Raw genomic sequence first — 16,453 nt, 5'->3', positions numbered from 1 at the left:
ATTTCTTCTGCTGCTGCAGGATTCCAAACTTTACCAACAAATGCTAGTTTTGTTTCTGTCAGATGTTTCTGACAGAAACATCTGACAGATGTTTCTGTCAGACTCTTAGATGGGCGAGTCAGGGAAGATGATAAAAAAAAATTACATTTTTTAAATTAGGAAAAAAAAGGAATTGAAAAATTTTTAAATCATTAATTTCTTTTTCGTTTACATATAAATGTAATCTGATTTTGAATTATTACAAAATTTTTTAAGTTAAAATGACTAATTGTAGATGGAAACAGAAGAAATAAATAGATTTTATTGTCCCGTTGCGGGGGAATTCAGGAAAATGTTATTTGCCATGCTCATCTTTCTGATTGGCTGCCAGTCACATTTATAAAGTCGTTTTGTTGCTTAAGCTAGGGTAGCAAGTGCAACATGGGAAAGTTTCTGACAAGAAAATAGATTAAAAGGAACCATCCAGGAGCCCTGCGGTGGAGGACACTGTGGAGATGAAATACAATTTGATGGGATTAATATACAGATATTACAAATTTTCTTATCGAAAGGGGATTGTGGTGGAAACTTTTTATCTGGTGTTGAGGAAAAATGACTATTTTTAGTGTTTAACACAGTTTAAACCTTTTAGAACAAATGTCTTAATTTTGAACACGTTTCTGTTAGTGATTTGAAACTAAAACTATTGCTGGGTAAGTATTGAAATAGATCTGCAGGAGAGCTTCGGCTCAGACCCCTGGAGTCTTATTATTAAAGACAGCAAGTCATAAATTAACAGATACAGGAAGGTGGAGGACATTATCACTTGAATTACTCTGAGAAAGGGAACTTTGGTCGGTTCACGTAACCAGGATGAGAAGTCTTCAAAACCAACATCTGACATGGTGAAAAAAACTGAATATAACATAAAATGTTTTAAATCACTAACATTTAATTTGTAAGACATTTTTCTTAGTTATTATTAACATGTTTTGACTAAAAATTGTATTATCTTGTTTTAGAATTAATTTAGTTAATGATGAATGTATTTGGAATTGTATTATTTCTGACTATATTAGAATCACATGAAAATGTTTTGTTTAGTATTAGAAAATACTTAGGTTTATGGTGAATTAATGTCTTAATTCTTATTTGTTTCTAATTCCTAATTAGAAACAGGAATTGTACTTCATTGTTTTCTGTTAATATTATCTATTGCTTTTGGTTTGATATCAGGACTAAACTTTGGAGATGCTGAGTGCAGAAGAACAAATTGGGTTTTTGGAGAACTTTTCATTGGTTTGTTCCTGGCAGAGCAGAAGAGAAACCAGAATTTCACAGCTACCTGTGAGGTTCCTGCATCTGTTTCTCTTTGCCCAGATGGCTGTAGAGCCGGATAGTGTTAAGAAAGTAAATTTAAAATAAGTTAGTTTTAGAATTTATCATGACTTGATTGAAATACCATAATTATAGTTTTAAAATTTATAACATATTCTGGCCTATTGATCTTTATTTTACCTGTAGTTAAATCAGATGGTTTGTCAAGATCTCTGATCTGCTCTTTGTCTGTCTGGAGACAATCAGTAAGAAGTTCTAGCTTTTCACACTGATCTGTGAAAGCCATAAACCACCATGAATTCAGAGAGTCTGCTTCTACCTTATTTAGCAAAAGGTGTTTGATCTTGTGAACAAATTGCGGGACTTTCTACATTCAAAAAGGGCCAGAGATGCCTTCCAATTGGTCAAGTAGAGATACGCCTTATTTGAATACATTAAAGAAGAAAACACACCTACAGGTATAAAAGTTTGTGCACAAGGGAAACAATTCAGGAAAAAGCTGATTTATTTTACTTCTGCACCAGCTCTTTCTCCAAGGACGTCCTTGATATTTCTTTGTCTTCTTGTCTCAGGTAACAATGTTTGTATCTGTGTTTCTTTAGTTTCCTGTACTATCTTATATTTTCTTCTGATTGGATTAAATTCTGTTATTCTGTGACGTCAACACGCATTGTTGTGTTTCTGTCCCCACACGTGGCCACGTGAGAGAACCCGGGATCAACAGGAAGAATCAGAGCCAGAGATTTGCTAAATTTAATTGTATAAAAATTCTTCCTTAACACTGGTAACATATTATGTTACCAGTGTTACATAATTATGTTATCAACATCAGATTTATAAAGTCTTAATATATTACCTGATAAAATTTTCCACCACACAACTAAAATTAAAAGGTATTAAAAGGTAATAATGATTGAAAAGTAAATAAAAGTGACGAAAAAATAATTAAATAAAATTCAATGCCTCTTTAAATATTTTGTCGCATTGTCTGCAGGTTTTTAAATTGGGGCCCCTGTCCAGAAGTTGAAGCTGTTTGGGGGACCATGGCATGGAAAAGTTTGGGAATCCTTGCCTTGAGCCTGGGGTGTCGAGCTCCAGTCCTCCAGGGCCGCTGTCCTGCAGTTTTTAGATGTGCCACAGGTACAAAACGCTGGAATGAAATGGCTTAATTACTTCCTCCTTGTGTAGATCAGTTCTCCAGAGCCTTAATGACCTAATTATTCTATTCAGGTGTGGAGCAGCAGAAGCACATCTAACTGTTGCAGGGCAGCGGCCCTCCAGGACTGGAGTTTGACACCTGTGCCTTAAGCTATTAAAATCAGCAAATTGAAGTGGAAAACATCTGTGTCACAAATGTTTTCCACTTACAAAGGTGGTGCAATAAAACTCTTATAACCCTTCTCAGATTGTTGGGAACACCTAACTGCTACCAATCTCTTCAAATCCAATGGAAACAGTAAGGGTATACAAAGCTTTTTTTCTTTGTTTACAACACTGCTTCTTCATCTTTGCTTCAGTCTTTATGTCAGCGTTGTTTTAAAAAGATGAAGATAAATGTAGAGAAACTTTCTTACCGTGTTCCTTACACTGCTTTGCTCTCACACCATGACCCCGGCAGCCTGCCCACTGCCCCAACACTGGACCTCCTTCCATCTCTGCCTCCTTCAGCGATAACTTTTCCTCCTCAGTAATGAAGGCTTGTAAATCCACCAGAGTCATGCCATTAAACACCTGAAGGAGACAGCAGAACCATGACATGAGAAAACAAATCCCACCTTATCTACATTGAGGGGGAAATTATATGAATGTAACATTTAGTTTGCCCAAATGTGTTTCAAAAAGAGCAACACTAAGTTTTCAACAGAAGTGAATTACAGAACTGTGATTAAACCTCAACAAAGTTCACGTACTGTGCTGGTTTGGTCCCAAACAAACGACACAGGAGGCCTAATTTCTGAGCCATTCATGAAGGGGACGCCTTTGCTGGAGAGTTTGAGACGTGAGCTACGATTAGGAACAGTAAAGATGATGTTAACTACATGAGCACAAACTTCAGAAAAAATCTTATTTGAATTTAGAAATACTAACAGTAAACTGGTTAAACTATAAATACAAAGCTTTAAGTTAAAAATTATTGTAAAAATCTTTAATTGCAATTGATGGTGGAACCCACCCTCCATAACATAAGTAAAAGTTGGATCTTATACATTTGAAAGTTTAGCAAAAAGACACTATGCAAAATGGAAATTTCTGAAGCTGATGTTTGTTGCTTTCAACAGCTGATTGTGTAATGTCGTACACAGTGACTTGCAAAAATATCTAATCTTTTTAACATTTTGCCATGTTACAAAGACAACCTGAAATGTGTTTTATTGGAAATAAATAAATAACATGTTCAATATGAATTACTTACATAAAGCTTGATGATGAAAAAAGGTTTTGAACTAGTTTTTAAAACCATGGATAGAATGTATGGAGAACTAAGGAAGTCTCTCACCGGTTCTTCTTGTCTGTACCCATCTTCCCTCCATCCACCTCGGACTCGGTGTCCTCTGTGGGGCTCTGAGGTTCAGAGTGAGGGAATGCCGTCTTCAGGGTGCCTACAATAGCATTCACCACAATCTACATGTGCAAACATAAAACACATGATGACAAACCCCAAGCATTCTCCTGACAGATTATGGGCTAAACTTGGCATCACTGACAGGAAATCTACAGGACATTTACCGTTCTACAGAAGATTTTCAGAAGCCGTTTGGTGAAAATAACGGAAATACTAACAGTGAGATAGTTAAACGGTGCATATATGTACTTGAATAAAATTCAAACATGTCGAAAATATTTGTATTTGTTCTATGTAAAGTAAGTGAAATTGTGAAAATTTGGGTGAATCACATCAAGGTTCTGATAACAAAACTTTTAATAGTTCAAGTGAATCTTAAGGTTCTTCTCCAACCTTTAGGACCTGTTAAGATAAAGGTAAGAAAACCATATGTCCTCTGTCTGGCCAGTTGTTCCTATGTGATCTGTCTGAGGTATAATTACCGTAAAAACTTTGCACAGTTTGTGAAATCTGTGTGCAAATTTCACACACATGAAATTTGTGTGTGAAAACTAAACCTTTATAAGGGTTAGCTTATAAAGGGTTATAAGCTAACCCTTTACCTTGTAAGGTAAAATAAGATATTTTTCCTTATACAAGAAGGTAAAATATCTTATTTACTATTATTTTATCTAATTTAGCGAACAAATATAACAATGTGTACTTGTGGTTTTGGCTCCGGGCGTTTACACACAACTTATTTAAGTCAAACGCCCACTTCATATTCTTTATGTTTTGTTACAATATAAAGCCACCAAAGTTTCCACAAAACAGGGGAATGTTACCATTCAAGTTCTAAAAGAAAATAATAATCAATCAGTGAAAGAAGCAATCAATGGGTGTATGTGCATACAAATCTTTAGCATATTTAATCAAAAACACTTACCTATAAATATGTCAATTCCTTCCAAGCAGCCAGATATTTTTTATTAATTTTTTAAAGCTGATCTCAATAATAGTTGTCCAGACATTTTAAAGTCTGATGTTTCTCTAGACCTCAGCCGTTTTCTTACTTTAATCAGTGACAAAGTGCTGCATCCTAACGCATTAAGGAGCGTTATCATACTTCCTTCCAGCAGCCGTTACACTCTAGAACCATCACTGCTCCCAACAAAACTCCACAAATGTTTATATCCAAACTTATTTGCAATTTTCCTCATTGCCTGCTGACATTTGCAGTTTTTACTTCTTGTCAATAACCTGTTGCTGTTTTCTAGGCACAGATATACAAATTTTGTAACATTTTTAAGTAGCCCTACCAAGTTGCACATTTTTATAAACCTGAATATACTATTTTTAATAACAACATTATTATTTTTCTTGTAAAATTGCCCTTACTGGGCAGTCTCTTTTTATGTATGTTTAAATTGCTCCATCTTTAATTTTCTTAAGGTGGGACAATGAAGGATATTTTCATTCTATTGTTATTTGGTTTAGTCCATAAGTCTGACCATAATAACATATCATGCAGTGTGTGCTTAAACATATAGTGACAATAGGAAGCAGGTGGAAGAGAGACTATAGTCAGTAGAATCAAGAAACAATAGACGAGTGAGAGTTTGTTGTAATTTATGATTTGGAGACATTGGTGCTATCCAAAAAAGATGGATCTAGAGGTGGGGTAGGAGATGTATGGATAAAGGAAGTTGAAAACCACAGAACAGATTCATGTGTTTTGTGAAGAAAGAAATGCAGAAGGTAGGTGTGACAGAGGAGGACGGTAGGGATACGTATGCTCAGATGGTGGATGATCCAGTGGGGAAATAAATGAAGGAAGCAGCTGAAAAGAGGCGGAAATAAAACAGCAGTAGTAGTTAAGCAGTGGATAAAAACAGACAGGAAGGGTTACTTGTGCAAAAAAGTGTTAACTCAGATCAAAAATGCAGTAGGTAACTTTTAAAAGCAAAATGCTTTTAACGTATTTCTTACAACTGTCAATGTTGTGACAGAATAATATGAGACAAATAATATGTGAAAAAGAATACTCTCACCATCATTGATGGCTATGCTAACTAGCCTTAGCATTTATGACAGGCTCTTCTGTAGCTTAGCAGAGAACAACACAAAATGGGTCTGTGGAGCACATACAAGAAAGTGATTGACAGCGCCAAGACCCTTCTCCTGGCTCAGAATGGTCATTTCTGACGTAAACAACCACGCTGCCCCCTTCCTGGGTAGATAGACAGGAAGGAGGCACAGGAGCTACATTTCTTTACAACTGATTATTTGTCTCATGTTATACTTTTAGGACACAGTAATAAAGCTGTAACACAGGGGTCCCCAAACTTTTTCCTGTGAGGGCCACATAACTTTTCCCTTCTCTGCTGGGGGTCGGAGTCAGTTTGTAACAGAAAAAGTGACGATTGTAGGAGAGCCTAAATGTAAAAATGTATTGGTTTCCAGAAAGCACAATCAAATAATCCTCTCTGGGTTCTTCACAGAAAAAATCCAGGAAAGATCATAGTCCGTATTTTCCGAACTATGAGCCGAACCGGACTATAAGCAACAACCCCAAAGTTTTTGTTTTTTTTAACCAGTAAACATACACATATAAGCCACAGATATCTCTGCCGCTCCAGGTTTTCCACAACCATGCACCCAACATCTGAATCATAACAGGTCAATTGAATATCACATTTATTACGGTTGAAAAAGAAAAAGTTGCCAAGTTTAGATTTAACTGAACTGATTACGGTAGTTTCCGAACGATAACTGTAACAGTAAAAGTGCTGATCCTTCGTGTTGCTACTAGCATGTGCTAAATAAAAATGGGCTCCTTCTTCTTCTTCTGCTGCTTCTTCTTTAGATTTCAACAGCAGCTTGCATCCATTATTGTTGCACTACTGCCATCTACTGGGTCCTAATATCTATACCTCATATTCTCATAATGATCCCAGTATTATAAAAAAAAGAAAAAGAAAAATCTTCTTTTTCCCCTCAATGCTATTTAACTGATCAACAACGTTCTCAAATTTGAATTTCATATTAAAATCTAATTCCGTTTTAATGGGCGCTTTCTTCTTTTATTTCCAATGTTGACTTCCAATGATTCACTTCCTGCTAAAGAGCCCCCTGGTGGTTGAAGAAAAATCCACATGTAAACGGCTTATAGTCCAGAAAATACGGTATATGAAAAAAAATCTAAATGCTCTCTTTTATTGTTCAGGGGGCCGGACCAAATGTGGAGGCGGGCCGGAATCCTGCCCGCGGGCCGTAGTTTGGGGACCACTGCTGTAACAGATATGTACAAATTTTTAACTCTATCTTGAAGTAATATTCTATAGATATTCTGGAATAACTCATAATACCTATGGAATATTGGCCCGTGTGTTATGTAGATATCTGCAGGTATTCATATTTCCCCAATTTGTATTCCAGGTTTAAGAACACAAAAATCTGGAAAATAACTGCCACATGCATTATCCCCTTTAGGAATCACCTTCGCTGGTCCTAAAGCTATGTCAAACTTAATTTTATCATCTTCAATTTAAGAAATTATTTTTACACAACACCATGTTGGTAAAATAAGTCGGAATGTTTTTGATATTTGCAGAACATTGTTATCCTCTCTGCCCGTCAAACAGCGGTACAGAAGGAAAAGCACTGGAGTGGCTGCTCTATTAACAGCTTCTCAAAAGCTGAAAAACCTAATCTACCTAATGATGTGCCCTGGTTAGATCTAGTTGTGCGAAAGAAGATTTGAATCATTATAGCAAAACACTGTGTGCTTATCAAAAGTGGGATTAATTCATTCATTCATTCATTCAGCCTTGGGTAGCCAGTAGGTCACATGCAGGTCATTTGAAAACATAATATATGATAAGTTTTCAAGTTTTAAGTTTCCTCAAACATGCTTGAAAACTTATCCCAAGATAGTGAAGTAACAACATGTGGACAACAGAATCCTGGTAAAATGTTGAACTTTCAACCTTGTCTATGCGAGACACAATGAACGGTTTCTTCACAAAGGCAATCCTAGCATCTGTGTTGAGAGCAAGGAACTCCTGCATCTCTTCACTGTTGGCTATTTCGAAGATGGAACACAGTTGCTGCAGAGATCAAGACAGACAGTATTTAGTGTGTTACAATGGGGTAAAGTGTTTTTTGGTAAAAAAAAAAAAAAAAAAGAAAGAAAGAAAGAAAAATTAACCCCTGACCTTTAAGAAGGTTTCAAGAAGTCCTTTCCTTGCCTCAATCTTGTCACTGTCCATGTTTCCAAATGGCATGTCAGGAAAAACTTTCTTTGGACCTTTCACACCTACAAGTTATATGAATACAACTTTATTTAGTGTAAAGAAAGTAACAGTAGATAATAGTACGGAGTAAACATCTTAATGTCGGACTTTCACCTCCAAAACATATTTGCTGCCTGGCCCCCTTCAGAACTTTCCTCAAAATAATGGCCTTCAAACTGTTGTTCATAATCATTGCGTCTCAGATGCTGATTTGGAGTATGCATGTGATAGTTGATATTTTTGTTGGCACCGTATACCATGCTAATTGGTCTATTTTTAAGTGAATCTTTGCAGTACTTCCTTGTTCTTCACATATTGGAAATGAGACAAAAATAAACTTATCCAGATTTAAAGAGTGATTCTTAATTTAAAGTGAGGAACCTCCCAAAGTTCAGGTGCCTAAGAGAAAGTCGTACCACTGACCTCCTATCCAATTAAGATAGTGTCTGTTCTGAGAGAGATTTTGCAGAAACCAACATGCTCCCAAAAAAAAAAGAAAAGATGAACACCAGCATATGCAGGACCAAAAGTATGGTGTCTTTCACAATCCTTATGCCAATGAGCTGGTACTGAAAACTGACAGATTATCCTGGTGCTCTGAAACTTTGGGTTTCCTTTGTTTTCTGTTTTACTCCATCCCCATACAAACAAAAAACCCAAAACATTACAAAATGCAAATACCATTAAACAAAACAAAATACAAATCACAAACAGTGCTAATCAAAACATACTGCTTGTAATGGATATTGAACTATTTAAAATATATTGTTTAAATCTGTAAAGTAAATTATTCAAAGTGAATTTTCTAAATTAAGAATGTTGCAGATTGTTTATGGATGTTTGTCTGTTTTGATTAGCACTGTTGGTGGTTTGTATTTTGTTTTGTTTTGGGGTTTTTTGTTTGTATGTACCTCACGGGCTGCCGTAGCTAATGAGGGCAGATCCTATAAAAGCTGGCAGAATCATTGTACCAACGAATGACTTGAACTGTCAAGATGCACTTGACATAACGAATTCAACACTTAGTGTTCCCCAGTGAAAGCAGTGAGGTACATTTTGTCTTGTTGTCTGTATTGTAAGTTTATGTTTTGTATTCGAATGTTTGTATGTTTTAATTTTCACGGTGACTGAGGTTATTGTGGTGACTGTGATGATCATGGTTGATCTTCATCAACGAAAATAAAAACCCTTGAATTAGTAATTCAAGAGCTGGGGGAGCTGCTACACTGCTCCTTTAATTACTAATTTTAGAGATTGTTTAAGGATCATTACCTTTAAATTAATAATTAGTCTGTAGATTAAATGTGTTTTTATTTTTAGTTAGTTTAGTATGAAATCACTGTGTTAAAGTAAATGGATTTCTACAGACAAAACTTTTTAAATGAGTAAAACAAATAAAGCCAACTGAACAAAAGCAGTTGTACCTACCTTTGATGAGTTTCCGCAGTTCTGATTTTTCTTCAAGTCGAGTCTGCAGGTTAAGGAACTCACTGTATCTTCTGTTGACCATGTGATATGCCACAGGCTGGATAGGGGTTGGATTCTCTGAGCCTATGTGTATCGACTCTATAAGCTCAGCGCCTGCTTGGATGCTTTCCAGGTTCTCACAACCCACCGACGTCTCATACTGGAAACCAAAACAGCTTTATTTATTTCTAGTACAGGTTAGACTGTGTGTAACACAGGGCACTTTGTATGTACATAACTTTAAAGTAAAGATCATTATATTTGTAGAAATATCCAGCAAGTTTGAGTTTCACCAAGTTTCACCCTTTTGCCCATGCAGAATTCTCTCTGACAAAAGATAGATGTGTGTGAAAATCCAAGTAGATCATCAGTTTTAACAACAGTCTGTGAACTACTGGATAGCAGTATTAAAAAATATATTACCGGGAGAACTACTTCTGAGACTGGCAAAAGAAACGTCACTTACTTTGATGGTATAAAGTGTGTATGGGTGTGAGCCAGTGCCGCGATGTTCTTTGGCTGTGATGGTACCAGTGATGCGGAGGTTTTGGATGATGACCGGTCCTTCTGGACTGCCAAGGGGCTCAAAACTGAACGTCGACACGGGAGAACAGCCCTGCAGTGGACTAGCCATGATCAGCTCGCTAGGATTCCCCAATCCAGTCGGCTCTACACCCAAGACAAGCTCTCTGCTTTGACTTGCTGCAGGGGAACTGTTTTCTCTTTTCAGATCCTGAAGGCTGTTGGTACTGCAAGTTACCTCTATGTCCCTGAGTGATGACAGGCACCCGTCGTTAGGACTGTCCACAAGTACTGAATTCAACAAGACCTTAGGATAGGAGCCGTTCACTGGACTTGGGGAAACCTCCTCCAAGTCTATACTATTGTTGTCCTCAGCAGTTGAGATGTAATTTTGGGATCTGTCATACAGTGTGTCTACTTGACCTATCATGAGCAAAGAATCAGTGGAGGTGGGTTTGTAGTCCGCCAAAGGAGAGTCAGGTTCAGAGTCAGTTTCTTGGTAAAATGGGTTGGACTTTCTTCCTCTCAGGTAGCATCTTAAAAAGGGTTGAGAAGCTTCCTCTTCTCCAGAGAATGTCTGGGGGAACTTCACCTCCTCTGTGTCAGTTGCATCGTAGGCATGGAGATCAGGCAGAGCAGCTTCCATGTCATCAGTCAGCTCCGTCTCTGCTCCTTGTTGAAGTGACTCACTATTCACCTGAGTTACACACTGTAGAGTTGGAGCCTCAGATTCAGCAGCAGGTAATGGCAAGCTGCAAGTCTCTAGTTTGGATGAGACAGAGTCCAGCTGTGTGCTGGACTTACAGAGGATTTCTATGATCAGGAGGTTTAACCAGTCAGGGTCTGACAATTTAGCCACTAGAGGGAGAAAGACATTAGAGGTGATAAGCTCTCCGACAACAAATCGTCCTGTGTTGGTTTCTAAATGAGGTGATGGCACCAAAACATGCAGCAGAAGAGCCACAACGGCTCGGACGTAGTTGATTTCTGCTGAATCGTCACTCGTAGCAATGTGAGGAGTGGCAATAGAGGAATACCCTTTCCATAACTGTTCGCCCTCACTGTGCTGTTTCTCTTTGGCCAGCTCCTTGGCCGTGAGGTAGTCCTGCAGGTGGCTGCCCACCAGGTTCAGGACCTTCTGCATCAGCTCCTGAGAAAATACAAGTTTCTTGTCCTACTGTGTGTGCATGATTTAAAAAAATCTAAATGTACCTGATGTTGTTAAAGCTTCTTACCTTTCTGTCAATGTGTTTGGCACGCTGTTTCAGCTTCATGGCCATAGAGATCATGGCTTCCTGAACTTCTAATTCAAAACCACTTTCTGTGGACACAGTCGAGTACCATGAAATGACAAAGTCTCTGATTATTTTTCTCACTGTGTTATGGATCTCCTGGTCCAAATGTTCTTCATCCTCTGCAGATGACTGAACCTGAAATGCAGATGAGAACAAATCTGAGACAAATGAGCCTCATAACACCACATGTACCACTTTTTGATATTTTATCACTTTGTAAATACTTCAATTTATTTATAAAGCATTTTAAAAACAGACATTAACTGCACCAAAGTGCTGTACAGTATTCATAAAAGCACATATAAAAACACATAAGCATAAAACTCAAATTAAACCAGTAAGAACAAGTAAATTACCATGTCAGGCCTTACTGAAATGCCAAATAACAAAAATGAGTTTTAAAGAATGATTTAAAGAGTTCAATTTTGAAGGGTAAGTTGTTCCACAAATTCGGAGCAATACCATACCAACTTTATTTATAAAGCTCTTTAAAACAACCACAACTGATACAAAGTACTGTACATTAAAACACAACATAATTTAAAAAAAACAACTTTTACAGTTTAAAAACAAACAAACAAACATACAATTTAAAACTAGATCCCGCTGGAGTTGAAAGCCAAGTAAAATAGATGGGTTTTAAGACAGCAATGACAGCAAATGCCCCATCCAGGAGCGCCGCCAGGAATCTTGGGCCCCCTGACAAAAAATTAGTTTGGGCCCCCTGCGCAGCTGCTGTTGCAATTTTTTGAGTCTATTTGACCCATAAAAAGCGTCACAATTTTAAAGCCTGCATCTGCCTTACTTTCTTTGGTTCAATACTGATAATTAGCTGATAATTAGCACAATATTTACTGCTTAGGAATTAAACATCCAACAGTCCACATCCAGTATACAAGTAGGTTGTTTAAATTTCTTCTGAGTTTTAGATACTGAAATGTCTCCCCATGAGCAACAGTCAAAAGCAACGTGTAACTACACATAAAGCAATCCAGACTTCTCAAAAATCCTATGTAGTTGCATTTTACTCAAGCTGGAGTACATAAATTTAATAAAAAAATATGTTTTCTCCATATTTGTTAAAGCTGTCACCATGTAGCAGTTTGTTATGAGACAGATAATCTGTGAAAAGATCAATCTCCTCCATCTCCTTCCTGAATTACTATTACTGGTTAAAGTATTGCACCGTTCTGACCAAAACAACCAATCAGAACCAGGAGGAGGGTCTTAGTGCTGTCAATTATCCTCATTCACTCACTGCTAAATGTGCTAATGGTGGAGAAATAACTTATTAGTTTATAACCGTTTATCTGCCACCATTGGTAGCTATGCTAACTAAACTGAGCATTCACAGTTTGAATCTGCACAGCTCTGTGCTACGCTAGCTGCAGCACTGCACAAATCGAGGGGGAGGAAGGATGAGCAGCACCACATGAGATGGTGATTGACAGTACTAAAACTCTCCTGCCACTGACTGGTTGTTTCCAGCACTGATAGAAAGCAGAGGAAATAGATGTTTCACAGATTATCTCTCATACCATACTGTCACAACATAAAGACAGTTTTAAAAAATATGTGGAAAAAATATTTATGTAAAAGTGACATGCTGCAGCTTTAATTCACTCAGGAGAGGACGGGTCAGGAGGGACGTGGGTTAGAGCTGCTGCTGACTGACTCACCTATTGTTAAGTGGTAAAAGATACGAGTTAAATATATGAATATGTTGGTATTTTTTTCCCTTAATTCATTAAATGTTAGTGAAATGGAGGCAAACAGTAGTCTGTAACTAAGCTAACTATGCTAAATGGTTGATAATCTCACACAGTCTACTCACCCGTCGGAGAAAAACTGGGCTATAAATCAACACTCTTGCCTTTTTCTCTCTGTCCCTCTCTCCATTTTTTTTTTGAAAACCTGATTTTATAACTTTTCTTAGCAGCATAGTAACTGCCACCATCTTTCCTGACTGCAGCTGCATACAGCGTCACTCTGAAGCTCCAAGGAGAAACGAACCATTTCATGCAGATCCAGGGGGGTTCAGGGCAAAAACGGATGTGTGTTTTTTGGTCTGGGAGTGGCAACATTAAATTTCTAGTGCTAAAAACAATCTTTGAAAATACAATATGATTAATTTTGTAATTGACAGGACACCGATTTTTTAAATTTTATTCCTATGAACAAAATATAAATAATTAAATTGTGGAGGGCCCCCTGTTGGTCAGGGCCCCTTGAATTGTCCTCACTTTTCACTTTTCACCCCCTGATTTTCAGTCTGGTTCTGGGCATTTTATTATTTGACTATGGTGTGCCAGAAATTGGATGGTGGTGGAGAAGGTCCTGGAGAGAAACCTGGTCTAAGCCAATTTCAGGTGCCATCAAAAAAAATTTATATCATGACAAAGTTTATTTAAATCAGTAATTCCATTCCAAAAGTGTAACTTGTATATTATATTCATTCGTTACACACAGACTGATATATTTGAAATGTTTATTTCTTTTAGTGTTGATGATTGATAACTAATGAAAACTCCAAATTCAGTACATCAGAAAATTAGAATATTGTTAAAAGGTTCAATATTGAAGACCTCTGGTGTCACACACTAATCAGCTAATTAACTCAAAACGCATGCAAAGGCTTTTAGATGGTTCTGTAGGCTACAGAGTGATGGGAATGACTACTGACTTGAAAGTTGTCCAAAAGATGACCTTTGACACCTTGCACAAGAGGGTAAGACATAAACATCAAGAAGCTGGCTGTGGACAGAGCTCTGTGTCCGAGCACATTCATAGAAAAGATGCGGTAGGAAAAAAATGGACAACCAGTCGGGATAACTGCACCTCGGAGGGGATTGTGAAACAAACCCATTTAAAAATATGAGTAAGATTCACAAAGAGTGGACTGCAGCTGGAGTCAGAGCTTCAAGACTCACCACACACAGATAAGACATGGGTTTCAGCTGTCACATTCCTTTTGTCAAGCCACTCTTGATCAAGAGACGGCATCAGAAGCACTTTGCCTAAAGACAGAAAGGACTCTGGACTGCTGCCGAGTGATCCAAAGTTATGTTCTCTGATGAAAGTACATTTTGGAAATTAAGGTCCCGAAGTCTGGAGGAAGAGAGGAGCAGCACCGAATCCATGTTGCTTGAGGTCCAGTCAAAGTTTCCAAAGTCAGTGATGGTTTGGGTTGCCATGTCATCTGCTGGTGTCGGTCCTCTGTGTTTTCTGAGGTCTAAGGTCAACGCAACCATCTACCAGGAAGTTTTAGAGCACTTCATGGTTCCTGCTGTTGACCAGCTTTATGCAGATACAGATTGAATTTTCCAACAGGACTTAGCACCTGCACACAGAGCCAAAGCTACCAGTACCTGGTTTATCTCTATTCTTAATTAACCACCAAACTCACCTGATCTTAACTCCATAGAAAATCTATGGGCTATTGTGAAGAGGAAGATGTGATACACCAGACCCAACAATGCAGAAGAGCTGAAGGTCACCATCAGAGCAGCCTGGACTCTCATAACGTCTGAGCAGTGCCACAGAATGATCAGCTCCACGTCACGCCACATTGCTGCAGTAATCTGGGGAAACGGAGCCCCAACTGAGTACTGAACATGCTCACACTTTTCATGTTCATACATGACCAACATTTCTAAGAATCCTTTTTTTGTTTTGATCTTAAGTAATATTCTAATTTTATAAGATATTGAACTTGGGGTTTACAAAAAAAAATCATTTTAAATACTTTATATCCGTCTGTGTGTAATGAATGAATATAATATACAACTTTTCCTTTTTGAATAATGGAATTACTGATTTTAAACTTTATGATATTAAAAACTTTTTGGCCAGCACCTTTACTACAACTTTACAGTTGTAGTAGTCGAAGCATGTAGTAATGAAGACATGGATAAGTTTCTCTAAGTCTGTGATATAGAAGCTAGATTTTAACCTTTGCTAGAAAGCGCAGATGAAAAAAAAACTGGTTTCACTACAGAGCTCACCTGCTTGTCCAATTTCAAGCAACTGTCAGAAATGACACAAAGATTCCCAACAGAAGATTAATAAAAAGAAGCAAGGGAAGCAGGAATTTTATCAGGTTTACTAATGTTCTTTTGTCCAAACAATATAACTTGAGTTTTATTTTGATTCATGTGAAGAAAATTTTGGTTCATCCATGAGCTAACTTGTGTTATGCAATTTGTTAAAGACTTTAGGGAATAATCCTTACCTTGTAATTTCTTTAGGGACATTGTACGTAAATGAAAGGAGAGATTACATTTTTTTAAAATGTGTCCAAGAGACAGCAAATACTATATAGACAAAATAGGGCCTATGATTGAATCTTGAGGTACTAAATACTTTAGGTTTTGTGGGTTCACTCTTTGAGGCTGTGGTGCTACAGATGAACAGAAAACCTTCTGTCTTTCAAATATGACTAGAACCAATCTAAAACTGTACCCTTAAGACCAACACAGAGCTGCAGACGAAATAAAAAGATGTCATGGTCAAACACTGCATTTAAAATCTAATAATAACGCCACAATGTTCCCAGAATCAACTGTTGGAAAACAATCATTAAATCCTCTAAGCAAGTATACTTCGATGTATTTTTGGGAGAAAAATATGTGATAAATCAACACAAAGTACTGTGTACTTTTGAATTGGATGGAGAATGATCCTTTATTTTGAAAATTCACAGTAAATAATCAGAAAAGTGAGGTATGCATATGTTTTCTATCCTCCTGAGTGGATACTTTGAAGAACCACCGTTTGCTGCAAGTCTCTTCCACATTTGCACATCCTTAAACGTTAACCTTTATGATGTGCTCTTGGCTTGTGTGTTCATCACTCTACCAACACCTTCACAATTCAGCTAGACACCAGCCCTGGAGGACCAGGATTGACCACCCCTGTGCTAAGGTTATTTTTTCTCAGTATGTTTTCCTGATTATTTTGCAGACACAAAATTAAACACACACATGTGCTAAGACATGAACAAACAAACCCATTTA

The 16,453-nt window shown here is 37.4% G+C and overlaps 1 protein-coding gene across 6 annotated transcripts in view; it reads right to left on the bottom strand.

The window, feature by feature from the left end:
* Nucleotides 1-16,453, bottom strand: part of snx19b (sorting nexin 19b) — a 55,190-nt gene that overhangs the window by 37,156 nt on the left and 1,581 nt on the right. For 3 of the 6 annotated variants that reach the window (XM_081614607.1, XM_017308269.2, XM_008425256.3), the window contains exons 3-10: nt 11,379-11,573; nt 10,088-11,293; nt 9,583-9,781; nt 8,077-8,177; nt 7,849-7,968; nt 3,815-3,939; nt 3,228-3,321; nt 2,892-3,048 (exon numbers count right to left, since the gene is read on the bottom strand). In XM_081614607.1, coding sequence (XP_081470733.1) covers nt 2,892-3,048; nt 3,228-3,321; nt 3,815-3,939; nt 7,849-7,968; nt 8,077-8,177; nt 9,583-9,781; nt 10,088-11,293; nt 11,379-11,573 — 2,197 coding nt within the window. Of the gene's footprint in view, nt 1-2,389; nt 2,468-2,891; nt 3,049-3,227; nt 3,322-3,814; nt 3,940-7,848; nt 7,969-8,076; nt 8,178-9,582; nt 9,782-10,087; nt 11,294-11,378; nt 11,574-16,453 lie in introns of all 6 variants that reach the window. The other 3 variants (XM_008425253.3, XM_008425252.3, XM_008425254.3) reach the window with 2 other exon arrangements.

Source organism: Poecilia reticulata, chromosome 13 (assembly GCF_904066995.2).
Source record: "Poecilia reticulata chromosome 13, P_reticulata-male-v2, whole genome shotgun sequence".
NCBI lineage: Eukaryota > Metazoa > Chordata > Actinopteri > Cyprinodontiformes > Poeciliidae > Poecilia > Poecilia reticulata.
This window is presented reverse-complemented; position numbering and strand designations above follow the sequence as displayed.